The sequence below is a fragment of the Scyliorhinus canicula genome, chromosome 2 (assembly GCF_902713615.1).
Source record: "Scyliorhinus canicula chromosome 2, sScyCan1.1, whole genome shotgun sequence".
Lineage (NCBI taxonomy): Eukaryota > Metazoa > Chordata > Chondrichthyes > Carcharhiniformes > Scyliorhinidae > Scyliorhinus > Scyliorhinus canicula.
The window spans coordinates 130269496-130285739 of NC_052147.1; the positions used below are offsets into that span (position 1 = coordinate 130269496).

The 16244-nt window shown below is 50.9% G+C and overlaps 1 protein-coding gene across 1 annotated transcript in view; it reads left to right on the forward strand.

The window, feature by feature from the left end:
• Positions 1 to 16244, forward strand: part of LOC119958255 (sentrin-specific protease 2-like) — a 145106-nt gene that overhangs the window by 10671 nt on the left and 118191 nt on the right. The window contains exon 4 of the mRNA XM_038786692.1: positions 14886 to 14961. Coding sequence (XP_038642620.1) covers positions 14886 to 14961 — 76 coding nt within the window. The remainder of the gene's footprint in view (positions 1 to 14885; positions 14962 to 16244) is intronic.

Genomic DNA, 16244 nt, shown 5'->3' on the forward strand with positions numbered 1-16244 from the left:
CTAAGGATCTGCATCACCTCCAGCATTCCCCCCACTGGGTCCGCCACATAAAGCAACAAGTCATCTGCGTATAATGACACTCGGTGCTCCTCCCCACCCCGCACCAGACCCTTCCAATTCCTCGATTCCCTCAACGCCATGGCCAGGGGCTCAATTGCCAACGCAAAGAGCAAAGGGGACAGGGGACACCCCTGCCTCGTCCCCCGGTACAACCGAAAGTACTCCAATCTCCTCCTGTTCGTGGCTACGCTCGCCATCGGGGCCTCATATAGCAGCCTCACCCAACTGACAAACCCCTCCCCGAACCTAAACCTTTCCAGCACCTCCCATAAGTACCCCACTCAACCCTATCAAAGGCCTTCTCCGCGTCTAATGCTACCACTATCTCCGCCTCCCCTTCTACCGCCGGCATCATTATAACATTCAGAAGCCTACGGATATTGGTGTTCAGCTGCCTTCCCTTCACAAATCCTGTCTGGTCCTCATGAATGACCCCTGGCACACAGTCCTCTATCCTTGTGGCCAAGATCTTCGCCAACAGCTTGGCATCCACATTTAACAACGAGATAGGCCTACATGATCCACACTGTAGGGGGTCCTTGTCCCGTTTAAGGATCAAGGAAATCAGCGCCCATGACATGGTCGGAGGCAAAGCCCCCTCCCCTCCCTTGCCTCGTTAAAGGTCCTAACCAACAGGGGGCCCAACAGGTCTGCATACATTTTGTAAAATTCGACCGGAAACCCATCCGGCCCCGGCGCCTTCCCCGACTGTATGCTGCCTATCCCTTTGACCAGCTTCTCCAGCTCAATCGGCGCCCCCAGCCCCTCCACCTGTCCCTCCTCCACCGTCGGAAATCTCAGCCTATCCAAGAAGCGCCCCATCCCGCCCCCCTCCACCGGGGGCTCGGACCGGTACAGTTCCCCATAAAAGTCCCTGAAGACCCCATTAATGTCCACCCCCCTTCGCGCCACATTGCCTTCCCTATCCGTCACTCCACCAATCTCCCTGGCCGCGTCTCGTTTACATAGCTGATGCGTCAGCATACTACTCGCCTTCTCTCCATATTTGTACACCGCTTCCTGTGCCTTCCTCCACTGAGCTTCCGCCTTTCCGGTGGTCAGCAAGTCGAACTTGGCCTGCAGGTTACGTCGCTCCCCCAACAGTCCCTCCTCCGGAGCCTCCGCGTACCTCCTGTCCACCCTCACCATCTCCCCCACCAACCTCTCCTTCTCTCTTTGCTCTCCGCTGTCCCTATGGGCTCGGATGGAAATCAACTCCCCTCTAATCACCGCCTTCAATGCCTCCCAAACCGTCCCCACCAGGACCTCCCCATTATCATTGGCCTCTAAGTACCTCTTGATACACCCCCAAACCCGCCCGCCCACCTTCTCATCCGCCAGCTGTCCCTACTCCAGGCGCCAGAGCGGGCGCTGGTCCCTCTCCTACCCCAGTTCAAGGTCTACCCAGTGCGGGGCATGGTCCGAAATGACTATGGCCGAATACTCGACATCCTTCAACCTCGAAATCAGCCCCCTGCTCAGGACGAAAAAATCGATCCTCGAATAGGCTTTATGCACGTGGGAAAAAAAAGAATACTCCCTGGCCCTCGGCCTCGCGAACCTCCAAGGATCCACCCCTCCCATCTGGTCCATAAACCCCCTCAACACCTTAGCCGCCGCAGGCCTCCTGCCCGTCGTGGACATGGATCGATCCAATGGGGGATCCAGCACTGTGTTAAAGTCCCCCCCCCAGTATCAGGCCCCCCCGTCTCTAGAACCGGAATGCGGCCCAGCATACACCGCATAAAACCCGCATCGTCTCAATTTGGGGCATAGACATTCACCAGCACCACCCGCTCCACTTGCACCTTACCGTTCACCATCATATACCTCCCTCCACTGTCAGCCACCACCTTTGACGCCTCAAACAACACCCTTTATCCCACCAGAATCACCACCCCCCCCATTTTTTTCATCCAGCCCCGAATGAAACAACTGGCCTACCCAGCCCTTCCTCAGTCTAACCTGGTCCGCCACCTTCAGGTGCGTCTCCTGGAGCATAGCCACGTCCGCCTTCAGCCCCTTCAGGTGCGTAAACACCCGGGCCCGTTTGACCGGCCCATTCAGCCCCCTCACATTCCAAGTTTTCAGCCGGATCAGAGGGCTCCCTGCCCCCCTCCCCTGCCGACTAGCCATAACCCGTCCCCTGCCTGCCCCAGGCCAGCGTCCCTCGCTCGGCCTGTTCCCCACGGCGGCAAACCCCCACCCCGGCCCCCCCTGCAGACTCCAGCTCCTTCCTGGCCATTTCAGCAGCAACCCAATCCCCCCCCCCCCCCCGGGCTAGGACCCCTCCCAGCCGCGTTACTCCCTCCGTAGCACTCCCGTGAGCCAGCTGACTTCTGCTGACCCCGGCAGCTCCTGCCACACCTCCCAACGTGGGGCTACTCCTCCTCCCCCAGACCCATCAGCAGACTCTCCTCCTCCCCTCCCGCTCTTGCGCGGGAAAAAAGCCCGCGCTTCTCAGCTCCAACCCCGCCCCCATCCACCCTCAGCACGGGAAACAGAAGAAAAGCCCGCGCTTTCCCTCTGCCCGACCCCGCCCCTGCAAAAAAAGACAGCACCCCAGCCACCCTAGAAACAACCCATAACCAGCTTAAAACAGCATGAAACAGCATAAAAACAAAGACCCTTCCCACCAAAAGTTAACACAGTTATTTACAAACCCCCGACCCTCAGTCAGAGTCCAACTTCTCGGCCCGCACAAAGGCCCACGCCTCCTCCGGGGACTCAAAATAAAAGTGCCGGTCCTTGTAGGTGACCCACAGACGTGCCGGCTGTAACATGCCAAACTTCACACTCTTTCTGTGGAGCACCGCCTTCGTCCGGTTGTAACCGGCCCTCCGCTTGGCCACCTTCGCACTCCAGTCCTGGTAGATCCGCACTACCGTGTTCTCCCACCTGCTGCTCCGCTCCTTCTTGGCCCACCTAAGCATGCACTCTCGGTCAACGAACCGGTGGAACCGCACCAGCACCGCCCGTGGCGGCTCATTCGGTTTGGGCCGCCTGGCCAGTATTCTGTGGGCCCCCTCCAGCTCCAGAGGCCCTGGAAGGACCCAGCTCCCATCAGCGAGTTCAACAAGACGACCACATAGGGCCCCAGGTCTGACCCTTCCAGCCCCTCCGTGAGGCCCAGGATCCGCAAATGTTTCCGTCTCGACCGGTTCTCCATCTCCTCGAACTGCTCCTGCCACTTCTTGTGGAGCGCCTCGTGAATCTCCACCTTTACCGCGAGGGCCGCGGCCTCATCCTCTCTTTCAGAGGCTTGTTGTCGGAGCTCCCGGATCTCCACCCCCTGGGCTGCTTACTTCGCCAGCAGCTTGTCTGCATTCGCCTTCAGCGAGTCTATCAGCTCCACTTTGAGCTCCTGAAAACAGCGCTGGAGAGTCTCCTGCTGCACCTGCGCCCACTGCCTCCATTCCTCAAGGCCTCTGCCGGCCGCCATCTTGATTCTCTTCCCCCGCTTTTTCTTAGGCGCTGCCACCGCTATTCTGCTGGCCCTGCTCCTGGTCAAGACCATAGACCACTGGGGACCGCTGCAGACATCTTCCCACGTCGGGAACCGTCGAGCAAGTACCGCTGGGGGCCCTTAAAAGAGCCCAAAAGTCCGTTCCTGGCGGGAGCTGCCGAACGTGCGGCTTGGCTCCGCATAGCCGCAACTGGAAGTCGATTTTCTGATGTTCTGACCAATATTTATCCCTCAACAAACACCACAAAAGCAGATTATTTGATATCTCTTGCTGTGCAGTGTGGTGAATGAGATTCACACGGTATTATAAGTTACCGATGTCACTCTGTTCCAAGTATATGTATCAATATTGTAAGTGCAGTTGCACTACCTGACCACCAGGGGGAGTAGCTCTGGGAGTCCTCGAGAGTTTGTACTGGGCTTCCCCCTTGGCTCCGCCCAGAACTCCTCCCCCTGGAGCTGCTGTATAAAGATCCATGCCACAGAGTCAGCCAGCCAGTTCACCGAAAGTTCAACGGCTAACAGGCTGGCTCCATTGTAAGTATATTAAAACCGCTATTCTAATCCTACAAGCACGTGTCAGTAGAATTGATGGTTCCATCAATTTAATATACTTACAAAACAGTTGAAGTAAATCATGGAAGCATCCCTCAATCCCGGAGGCCTAGAACTCGACCCGCAGGATGCAGAGGCTAAAGAAATCTTTTCCCACTGGCTGAGATGTTTTAAGGCCTACCTGGCAGAAGCCAGCACCGCTGGAACAACGGAGGAACAAAAACTCAGCCTACTGCACCCGAGGGTAAGCCACAGAATCTCCACACAGCTAAATCCGGCCGGTTCTTACACCGCAGCGCTGGCGATATTGGACAAAATGTACGTTAGGCCCATTAACGAGGTTTATGCACGCCACGTGTTTACGACTCGCCGTCAGCGGCCTACAGAAACGCTAGCCGAATTTGTACAGGAACTGAACAATCTTTCCAATGACTAATTATCAAGCTGTTACCGCGGCTAAACATAGGGAGCTTGCTGTGCGGGACGTTTTCGTGGTGGGCCTTAGATCTAACTATGTGCGCCAAAGACTGCTAGAAAAGGGGGCCCAGGACTTAGATACTACTGTGGAGGCTGCTACCACTATGGAAGTTTCCTTCCGCAGCCTCACGTCGTTTCCCGCGGACCCCGCGACCTCATCGTGGACCCCCGACCAACAATCCCCCCAGGCCTGTGCCGCACGGCCCCCCAGCTACCGCGCTGCCAAAGCCAGTTACTCTGCTGCCCATTCAGCTACTCAGCTGCTCCAGCCAGCTACTCAGCTGCCCCAGCCTGCCATTTCTGTGGCCAAAGCCAGCACCCACGGCAGCACTGCCCAGCCCGATCCACGACCTGCAGCAGCTGCGGGAAGAAAGGCCACTATGCCAGAGTGTGCCTCGCGAAAAGGGCCCCAGTTTCTAACTCCCCAGTAGAGAGAACAAATCGCTCCCAACACCAGCGGGCCCGCGGAGCACGAAACACTGCGGCCTACGCCCCAACTCTGCCCCCTCCCGCCACGTGCGATCCATGGGGGCGGCCATCTTGGCAAACCCCCAGCATGCGGCCGGCCACGTGCGACTCATGGGGGCCACCATCTTGGACGCCATCTTCCTCGCCGCTCACCACGTGCGATCCATGGGCCCCATCTGCATCTGCATTCTCAGAAAGCTCATCTGAAGACTACGACTTCCCCGGGCACTCATCATGCGGCCCGCAACTCAGCGCAGCGATCCTGCATCAAGCTCGCCAGAACGTACCGGCATCTACTCGACCGGACGCCCACTCCGAAGACTACGACTTTCCCGGGCACTCATCACGCGGCCCGCAACTCAACGCGGTCACCCAAGATCAATCCCGCCCCAAGCACCTACGAAGTTCGATGGCGGAGGTCCAGATCAACGGGTACAGCACACCATGCCTCTTTGCCTCCGGGAGCACCGAGAGCGTCATACACCCAGAGCTAGGGCAGCACGGTGGCACAGTGGTTAGCATTGCTGCCTACGGCACTGAGGACCCGGGTTCGAATCCCGGCCCTGGGTCACTGTCTGTGTGGAGTTTTCACATTCTCCCCGTGTCTGCGTGGGTTTCACCCCCACAACCCAAAAGATGTGTAGGGTAGGTGGATTGGCCAGGCTAAATTGCCCCTTAATTGGAAAAAATAATTGGGTACTCTAAATTTATAACAAAAAAAAAATACACCCAGAGCTGGTAAGATGCTGTTCGCTTCCTATTTTTCCTGTGAGCCAAACTATTGCCCTCGCTTCGGGCTCCCACTCAGTCCAAATCCAAGGACGCACAGTCGCTACGCTCACAATTCGAGGCGCTAGTTATTCAAAATTTAAACTTTATGTCCTGCCTGACCTGTGCGCGCCACCCTTATTAGGCCTGGATTTCCAGTGCAACCTCAAGAGCCTCACCCTCCGCTTCGGCGGGCCACTGCCCCCACTCACTATCTGCAGCCTAGCCACGCTGCGCATCTCCCCCTCTCCTCTCTTCGCCAATCTCACTCCAGATTCAAACCAGTAGCTACTTGCAGCAGGCGATACAGCCTACAGGATAGGGTCTTTATCCGATCGGAGGTCCGACGGCTGCTCAGTGAGGGGATCATAGAGGCCAGTAATAGTCCCTGGAGAGCTCAGGTGGTGGTCGTCAAGACCGGGGAAACATTTCGCATGGTCGTCGACTATAGTCAGACCATAAATCGCTTTACGCTCCTAGACGCGAATTCCCCTCCCCAGAATTGCAGACATGATTAACCAGATCGCCCAATATCGGCTATTTTCCACGGTGGATCTGAAGTCTGCATACCACCAGCTCCCAATCCGCCCGGAGGACCGCCACTACACGGCGTTCAAGGCCGATGGCCACCTTTTCCATTTCCTCCGGGTTCCCTTCGGCGTCACTAACGGAGTTTCGGTGTTCCAACGAGCAATGGACTGAATGGTAGACCAGTACGGGCTGCGGGCCACGTTTCTGTATCTGGACAATGTTACCATCTGCGGCTGTGACCAGCAGGACCACGACGCCAACCTCCACCGTTTTCTCCAGACGGCACAGAAATTCAACCTCACTTATAACGAGCAGAAATGCGTTTTCCGCACAAACAGACTGGCCATCCTCGGCTACATCGTGGAGAACGGAGTCCTGGGCCCAGACCCGGACCGCATGCCCCAAGTCTTAGAACTCCCCCTCCCTCATTGCCCCAAGGCCCTCAAATGGTGCTTGGGGTTCTTTTCATACTGCGCCCAGTGGGTCCCTCAATATGCGGACAAAGCCCGCCCACTCTTTAAGGCCACACGATTTCCCCTGTCTGCTGAGGCGCGCCAGGCCTTCAGCTGCATCAAGGAGGACATCGCCAAAGCAGCCATGCAGTTGGTGGATGAATCCACTCCCTTTCAGGTTGAGAGCGACGCCTCAGAGGTAGCTCTAGCAGCCACTTTAAATCAGGCAGGGAGGCCCGTTGCATTTTTCTCCCGTACCCTATCCGCTTCAGAACTCCGACACTCCTCAGTCGAGAAGGAAGCACAAGCCATTGTGGATGCTGTTCGTCACTGGAGGCACTACCTCGCAGGTAGGAGGTTCACCCTCATCACCGACCAACGATCGGTTGCCTTTATGTTTGACAACTCGTAAAGGGGCAAAATAAAAAATGATAAAATCCTTCGGTGGAGGATCGAACTCTCAATAGCTACGATATTAAATATCGACCGGGGAAGCTCAACGAGCCCTCGGATGCCCTATCCCGCGGGACATGCGCCAGCGCGCAGGTCAGCCGTCTGAAAGCCATCCACGTTGAACTCTGCCATCCAGGGGTCACCCGGCTCGCCCACTACATCAGAGCCCGAAACCTGCCTTTCTCCAACGAGGAGGTAAAAGCAGTCACCAGGGACTGCCCGATCTGTGCAGAGTGCAAACCGCACTTCTATAGACCAGACAGGGCCCACCTGGTCAAGGCTTCTAGGCCCTTTGAACGCCTTGCGATCGATTTCAAAGGGCCACTCCCCTCCACTAACAAGAACATTTATTTCCTCAACATCATCGACGAGTTCTCCCGATTCCCTTTTGCCATTCCGTGCCCCGACATGACCTCCCACACAGTCATTAGGGCCCTGCATAGTGTCTTCACCCTGTTCAGTTTCCCCAGCTACGTGCACAGCGACCGGGGTTCGTCCTTTATGAGCGACGAGCTGCGTCGGTATCTGCTCGACAAGGGCATCGCCTCGAGCTGGACTACCAGCTACAACCCCAGGGGGAACGGGCAGGTGGAGCGGGAGAACGCGACGGTCTGGAAGACCGTCCAACTGACCCTCTGGTCTAGAAAACTCCAAGTCTCCCAATGGCAAGAAGTCCTCCCAGACGCGCTCCACGCAATTAGATCCCTCCTCTACAACTACAAATCAAACCCCTCACGAGCGGCTCTTCATTTTCTCTAGGGGCACTACCACGTGGGTCTCGTTTCCGGCGTGGCTGAGGACACCAGGCCCGGTTCTCCTGAGGAAGCACGTCATGGGGCACAAAACTGACCCCCTTGTTGAAAAGGTGCGCCTCCTCCATTCCAACCCCCAGTATGCATTCGTGGAGTTCCCGGACGGTCGCCAGGACACAGTATCCCTTCGGGACCTGGTACCTGCTGGATCCAGCCCTCCCCCCACCCCCACTGAGGAACCCCTTACCCTGTTCCCTGTGCTGTCGCCCCCTCGAGCCCCTGATTCCGCAAGCTCGCCCCACCGGTTCCACGCCCCAGCGCCCCCAGTCTCCGGTCGAGCCAGAGGTGTATGAAGTTTGGACGAGACCTGCCCCGGAGTCTGCCATCGTACCCCAGCTCTCAACACCCACCCAGCCACCGCAAGAGGCTGCAACCCCGGTGCTCCGCAGATCGAAACGAACAATTCGTCCACCGGACAGACTAACTCTGTGAGCCACCGCCCCTGCCGGACTCGATTTTGTTCACAGGGGGTGAATGTGGTGAATGAGATTCACACGGTAATATAAGTTACCAATGTCACTCTGTTCCAAGTATATATATGTATCAATATTGTAAGTGCAGTTGCACTACCTGACCACCGGGGGAGAAGCTCCTGGAGTACTCGGGAGTTTGTACTGGGCTTCCCCCTTGGCTCCGCCCAGAACTCCTCCCCCTGGAGCGCTGTACAAAGATCCGTGCCACAGAGTCAGCCAGCCAGTTCACCGAAAGTTCAACGGCTAACAGGCTGGCTCTGTTGTAAGTATATTAAAACCGCTATTCTAATCCTACAAGCACGTGTCCGTAGAATTGATGGTTCCATCATGCAGAAAATTTGTCCAGAGAAAAACAGTGGCTAAACATGTGATGAATATAAGTAAACTAACCATTCATGGGACATCTGAGGACATGAAAAACATTTTCGAATCCAACCCTTTGGTGCTTCTAACTCTGGAACCTTACCCAAATGGCTGATAAAGCAGTGACCAACAGCAGACAACGTAGCATTGGAAGGTTTCAGTTGACCCCATCCTCTTCTTTCCCAGTGTTTATACGTTTGCATTTTTGAGCAGGGGCTACTGGAAAGCAGATCATATGAAGGACCATTGCTGACTTTCTCCTCTCCAAATTAGGGGCTAACATCAATGTCCAATTGTTGCTTTGGCTAAGGTTAGCTAATAACGCAGACTGGGTAAAATAGGTGATTGAAATTTATTTAAGCTCTTAATTAGTGCCCTTATTTCTTGCTCTGCTTAGGTCATCCCAAGCCAAATGCAACCTGTGATTGAAGAGAGAGGCAGCGATGAACATAACTTTAAACTGGCTGCCTGGAGGGTTTGTTTAAGAGTATTAAAGATGTGCAGGTTAGGTGGATTGGCCATGCTAAGATTGCCCCTTCGTGTCCAAAGGTGTGCAGGTTCGGTGGGGTTACAGGGATATGGTGGGAGAGTGGGCCGAGGTAGCGTTCTCTTTCAGAGGGTCGGTGCAGACTTAAAAAAAAAATTTAGGGTACCCAATTAATTTTTTCCAATTAAGGGGCAATTTAACGTGGCCAATTCACCTACACTGCATATATTTGGGTTGTGGGAGCCAAACCCACGCAAAAACGGGGAGAATGTGCAAACTCCGTACGGACAATGACGCGGAGCCGGGGGTCGGTGCAGACTCAATGGACTGAATGGCCTCTGTGGTGATATGCATACATACATATCTGTATATAACTGGACAAATGTATAAAGCCGTTTATCAATGTATGTAATCACAGGTATGACCTCCTGCCAGTGGGTGGCATCAGACATGCATCATGTGACTGACGGGACTGCGTAGTTCGTGGTAGGATGGATGGTAGGACACTCGCACTTAGAGTAGCTCCCTAGGATCTTGAGTAACTTTGTATATAGATCTGTTAGTTATCTTCCCACGTGTTTAATAATAAAACATTGTTCTGGTAAGGTGAACACATTCATGTTCTGTGTGTGTCTTCATCATCCGGGAAACCATGGAACACAACATGGGACCAGAAGTGCTGAACAGCTAAAGGTAATTACAGACAAGCTGAGGCGAACTACGCCGAAGACTAATAGAATCAGAACAGACGACTTCTCGGCCAACCTGGTGAACTACGGCTATTTGCGACCCATCGCAACAGACGACGGTGAAGTTTGAGATGGAAGGTTTCCTACCAACTTCAAGTCTCGGGTAACATGGATGAAAACTGGAATGTTTCTAAACAGCAGTTTGGACCCATATGTCTTAGCCCTTGGCCTCCAGGCACAGCCTGATGAAAGGCGCGTAACGTTGCTGCTCATGGTAGCAGGTCCTCAAGCACTTGAACTTTATAATTCCTTCACTTTTGATAGCGAGGAGGGAAGCAGGAGTACGATGAGGTGATTATTTACTTCCATTGACCCTGCTCCCCGAGAAAGAATGAGACATTTTTTCAAAAATAAATAGATTTAGAGTACCCAATTCTTTTTTTCCAATTAAGGGGCAATTTAGCGTGGCCAATCCACCTACCCTGCACATCTTTGGGTTGTGGGGACGAAACCCACGGAAACAAATGGAAAATGTGCAAACTCCACACGGACAGTGTCCCGGAGCCGGGATCGAACCTGGGACCTTGGCGCCGTGAGACAGCAAAAGAATATGACATTTAAAAGATTTTGATTCCACACATAACAAAAAAGCAAATGAATCGTTCGATAGCTTTGTGACAGATTTGAAGCTGAAGGCCTAGTCGTGCAATTTTGAAAATCTTCAGTCGTCGATGATCTCTGACCGAATAGTTTTTGTGACATTGAATGATAGGCTTCAAGAGCGATTGTTGTGGGAGGACAACCTCACATTAGAAAATGCCATCAGGGTCTGCCAGGCAAATGAGTTAGCTGCACAGCGGATCAGTATCCTCAGCTCAAAAAATGTTGGTGCTAATTTCAGAGAAGATGCTGGCTCCGTAAGCACTGAGATACCGTCTAGAAAGAAACGTGGTCTCAGTGCGGGCCGCCGTTTTAAGGGCACTGTGACACAGTCAAAAGATAACCGTAGTCTCAATGCGGGCAGCCATTTTGAGCACACCGCTACGCAGCATGATGAGAAACGGGGTCTCGATACAGGTGGCCATTTTGGGCAACAAACCAGATCCGCCATTTTGTGTCAGCAATATGGCAACAGACACTTGCTGCAGCGATGACCTGCAGTTAAAAATGTTTGTCACAAGAGTGGCAGAACGGGACATTTTGCCAGGCGCTGCACCTTCGGTCCGACAGTTGTCCGAACAGAAGCGAAGAGGGCAAACAAGGATCTTGGCATCGACAACCGGGCCAATGTGAACATGATTTTGGATAACGACTCAAAAAGTTTGACTGGCCAAAACAAATAAATTTTTCGAGGAATTTGCAGTCACAGTGAGGCGAATGCGGGGACCATTGAGGATAGATGGACGATCCCGATAATGATTAATGGAGCGCCCATCAGCTGTAAGCTCGATACGTGAACAAGGGCCAATTTGATCTCATTATCAGCGGTACAACGGCTAAAAGTCAAACCAAAGGTTACTCCAAGAGTTTTGCTTCTGATGGATTACAGCGGTCATCGGATCGCAACCGTAGTAGCATTAGAGCTCAATGTCACCGTCAAGGATGTGACTGGGAGAATACTATTCTCCATAATGGAGACAGAGCGTGAATCACTCAGTGGGGTGCAGACATGTGACAAACTTGTGCTCGTCAAGAGGGCGTATACTGCAGCACACATGACACCCAGCCGACATATCTCAGTGGAGTCGATCATGCAGAACCATCCAGAGGCGTTTCAAGGATTTGGCACCGTGCCCTTCACATATTGCATTCAACTCGAGGAGGATACAAAACCATTTGTGCATATGCCCAAACGGGTGCCTTCTCTGCTGAGGAACATGCTCAAGGATGATCTACAAGAATGACTGTCTTGGGCGGCGTCATGTGCATAGAAGAGTCCACTGACTGGGTCAACTCCATGGTCTGGGTGAAAAAGAGGAATGGCGACCTGAGGATATATATGGATCCCAAGGATCTCAACCTGAACGTTATGAGGGAGCACTACCCTATCCTGAAGAGAGAAGGAATAGTGTGCAAAATGGCTGGAGCAACGTGCTTCAGCATGCTGGATGCGTCGCAAGGCTTCTGGTAGCTTAAGCTTAATGAGGCAAACACAAGACACTGCACCCTCAACACACCCTTTGGGCGGCACTGCTTCCTGTGAATGCCGTTCGGCATAATCTCGCTGTCTGATATTTTTCATCATGCTATGGAGCACGTAGTGGAAGGATTATTGGGTGCCCGCATATATGTCGACGACATTATAATCTAGGGGTCCACGCATGAGGAACATGATGAAAGGCTGTTTCAAGTCCTCCAAAGAGTCACAAGAATGGCCTCAAGTTCAATCAGGCAAAATGCAAGTCGGTGTTGACACCGTTACTTTTTTGGGAGATAGGCTCTCGGCAAAAGGTGTGCAGCCAGATGATGAAAAAAAATCAAAGCCATTCTTCAAATGCCACCGCCCATGGACAAAAAGAACGTCTTGCGCTTGCGGGGAATAATTAACTTTGTGGGAAAGTTTATTCCTCACCTTGCCTCCAAGACGTCCTTGGTTACGCAATCCATAAAAAAAGATGTAGTTTTTCAGTTGTCGCCGAAACATGAGCAGGAGTGGAAAGCGCTGTGCGCCTCACTAACAACGGTGCCTGTTCTTGCTTTCTTTGACCCGACTAAGAAGACCAAGATTTCCACCCATGTATTCAGGATGGTGGGTGATCAGACATGTCATGTGACTGATGGGACTGGGCAATAGGTGGTAGGACGGATAGTAGGACAGTTTCACTTGGAGTAGCTCCCTAGGAGCTTGAGTAACTTTGTATATAGATCTGTTAGTTATCTTCCCACGTGTTTAACAATAAAACATTGTTCTGGTTGAACACATTCATGTTCTGTGTGTGTCTTCATCATCGGGGTAACCACAGAACACAACAGCCTCCTTCTGCACTGTTGGGAGTCTATGGTTCTATGACTCCAGTGATTGGCACCTGTGAAACTTTCTGCAGCAAAAACTAATTTGGCCTAATTTTGCTGGACCAGGGCACTCATGGCATGCCCAATTAGTTAGACTTTATCCTACATCTTTCAGCTCAAAAGGATTTTGCTCAGTAAATTGCTGGAAGTCTGTGCGATAATGACAGAGTCATGCATTAGGGCATCTGGGATCTTTAAGATCGCACAAACTGTATATCATCTATGTAGTGATCTGAAAGATTTAAGAAATAAACAAAAGAATGACTGAGAAGGAGAGTGAATTAAATTGAATGGACTGCAACAGTTCAAGAGATGGCGCACCACCACTTTCTTGAGACCATTGACGATGGGCAATAAATGTTGGCCTCGCCAGCGATGCCCATGCCGTGTCAACTCAGGTACAAAAAGCGAAATAAAGTAAGAAAGATTGGTTTAAGAAAGAAAAATAAATAGACACAGATAGGAAATGTAAGTTAATGTGTAAACATTTTGACATTTTAAAGAACATAACATCAAGAAATAGGAGGAGAAATAGGCCATGTAGCTCTTGATCATTGTTGATCGTCTACCTCAATTTCTGTTCTCCATATGAAAATGAAATGAAAATCGCTTATTGTCACGAGTAGCCCCTAGTCGCCACATTCCGGCGCCTGTCCGGGGAGGCTGGTGCGGGAATCGAACCGTGCTGCTGGCCTGCTTGGTCTGCTTTAAAAGCCAGCGACTTAGCCCAGTGAGCTAAACCAGCCCCTTAATTAATGGTCCCTTAATTCCCTCTACATTTTGTGCTCAAACCTCGAGAAGGTGCTACCACTGAGCCAGGGCTGACAAAAGTTACATTCCTTGACTAGAATTGAACCTGTCCTGCAATAGTGAAAACACCAAATCTGAATTCTAGATCAGAGGCCATTCAGCCATCGAGTCTGCACGGCCCTTGGAAAGATCATCCTACTTAAGCCCACGCCTCCACCCTATCCCCATAGCCCAGTAACCCCAACTAACCCTTTGGACACTAAAGGCCAATTTAGCATGGCCAATCCACCTAATCTGCGCATCTTTGGACTGGGTGATGAAACCAGAGAACCCGGAGGAAACCCACGCAGACACGGGGCGAAGTACAAACGCCACACAGTCACCCAAGGCTGAAATTGAAATTGAAATTGAGCTGTGAGGCAGCAGTGCTAAACACTGTGCTACCGTGTCGCCCACCTGGATCACCAGTGAGGCTAAAATGTAACATTTCCTCTGTAATGCACTGAAATGGCAGTTAAAATTATGTGCTCAAGTCCCAGAATGGTGATGAAACCCAAACCATTCCAGCAACAATTTACAACCTAAAGGAATTACCTGGCTCACTTGTAGTTCTGAATTTTCTGGACTCAAGGTTAAGCGGTCAGCAACATTATCATGAAATTGAAAGGTGCTTAACCTATTACTTGCCACTGAATTTTCTGTAATGAGTTTGATGAACAATTATTGTGGAAGTGCAGGAACTTCATGAAAAACACAAGGTGGCTTTTTCGTCAGACTAACGACACATTGGTGCAAATAATCCAACAGTTTGTGATGATTCGCAATTCATAGAGTATCCTGTCTTTGTCACAAGTGGCTGGCCAATTTTAATGTCAATAATCATATTCATTGTAATTTTTCCAGCAAATGTTGGCACAGTGTCATGAGAGAATGACTGGTGAAGAAAACAGAAAAAATAAGCATGTTGTGTTGTGTGTGAAATTACTCAATGTTTATTTACATAGTACAGCAATGGATTGTGTCTACTTTTTACGTATTCAACATTAATGATGCATTTCCTTCTTTAAAGATTCTTTCCTCCTCCCTGACTGATCTCCGTTATTGCAGTTCTGGTGAATCTTTACCAAGAACAGATTTAAAATTCGGTAAGAGTGTGTTTTGATAGGTTGGTGCAGATCTTCAACCTGCCAGCCATTCATCTCTCTCCCTGTTTCTATAATTATTTTTCTCCCTCTCGTGTGTCAGATACTGGAGTTACTACAGATTACTAGCCAGTCAACCTATTCCTTTAACCAATCACAGACCAGAGCCATTGGCTATTGTCATTTCAATTGTACATTTTTCTAATGAAACCAATTGAATTCTGAAAAGAGAAAAAAGAGAATCTTCCCTGTTGCTGCTTGGCTAAATTTCCACTTGGTTCCAAGGTTCTCTGCTGAAACTCTCAGACTGAGCCTTATTTGCTGCAGACTTACAACCTGTTAGTTTTGCTGGTATTGAAGCTTCATTTTGTATTTGCATAGAAATAAGGGCAACATAGTGTACCACTGCCACCATTTCTGTACTTTGCTACTGTTGCAGGTAGGTTTTGGGATTTCCTTGTACTCCTTCCTAGTCCCAACTCCATATTTATCTGCCATGCCATCAAGACTGAACATCACTCCCTTCCATCTTCGGTTTTTCACCCCCAAAACCTAACCTCCTTAATCTCAGTTAGGCAGACATTTTTGGCCAGAATGTATTGTAACTGACAAGCAAGCAAACACACTCTGCCATTCTTTAGATTTGTCCTAGTTTTTGCCCTTTTAATTTCTCTGACCTTTTGTTGTAAGCTAGAGACGTAAATGGTGCGGTACAACGTGAGGGAAATCTGATTGATTTGTTAATGAACAGCGCACGGTCTGAACCAGAAAGTGCAAGTTAGAGTCGTGAATTTAATATCAAATCAGGTACAGAAAGTAAAATAAGAGGTGGAAAGAAAGATTGGATTAAGAGTGGAAGAAGGGAAGAAATGTTGGGGGAAGGAAGGAAGAAATGAAACGTTTAAAAAAAAAAAAAAAAATTTACATTCACAAAAATGCAAATAAATGAGACTCCACACTTTTAAAGTTATTGTTCAATTCCAGAGATGATTGGCAGTAGTTTAAAACTTGACATACTGTTGAGCCGTTACTTGGATTGAAATCGAGTAGCACTAATTTTTTGTAACATGTTTGGTCTGCACCTACAGCAGATGTGCAGGTACTTAACACTGTATAACACAGGGGTGGGCAAACTACGGCCCGCGGGCCGCATGCGGCCCGCCAAAGGTCTTTATGCGGCCCACCAAGTCATTAAAAAAAAATTTTTTTTTTTAAATTATTATTTTTTTTAAATTTTTTATTTTTTTTAAGGTTAATGGGGGGGGGGCTGTTGGGTTACTTACTGG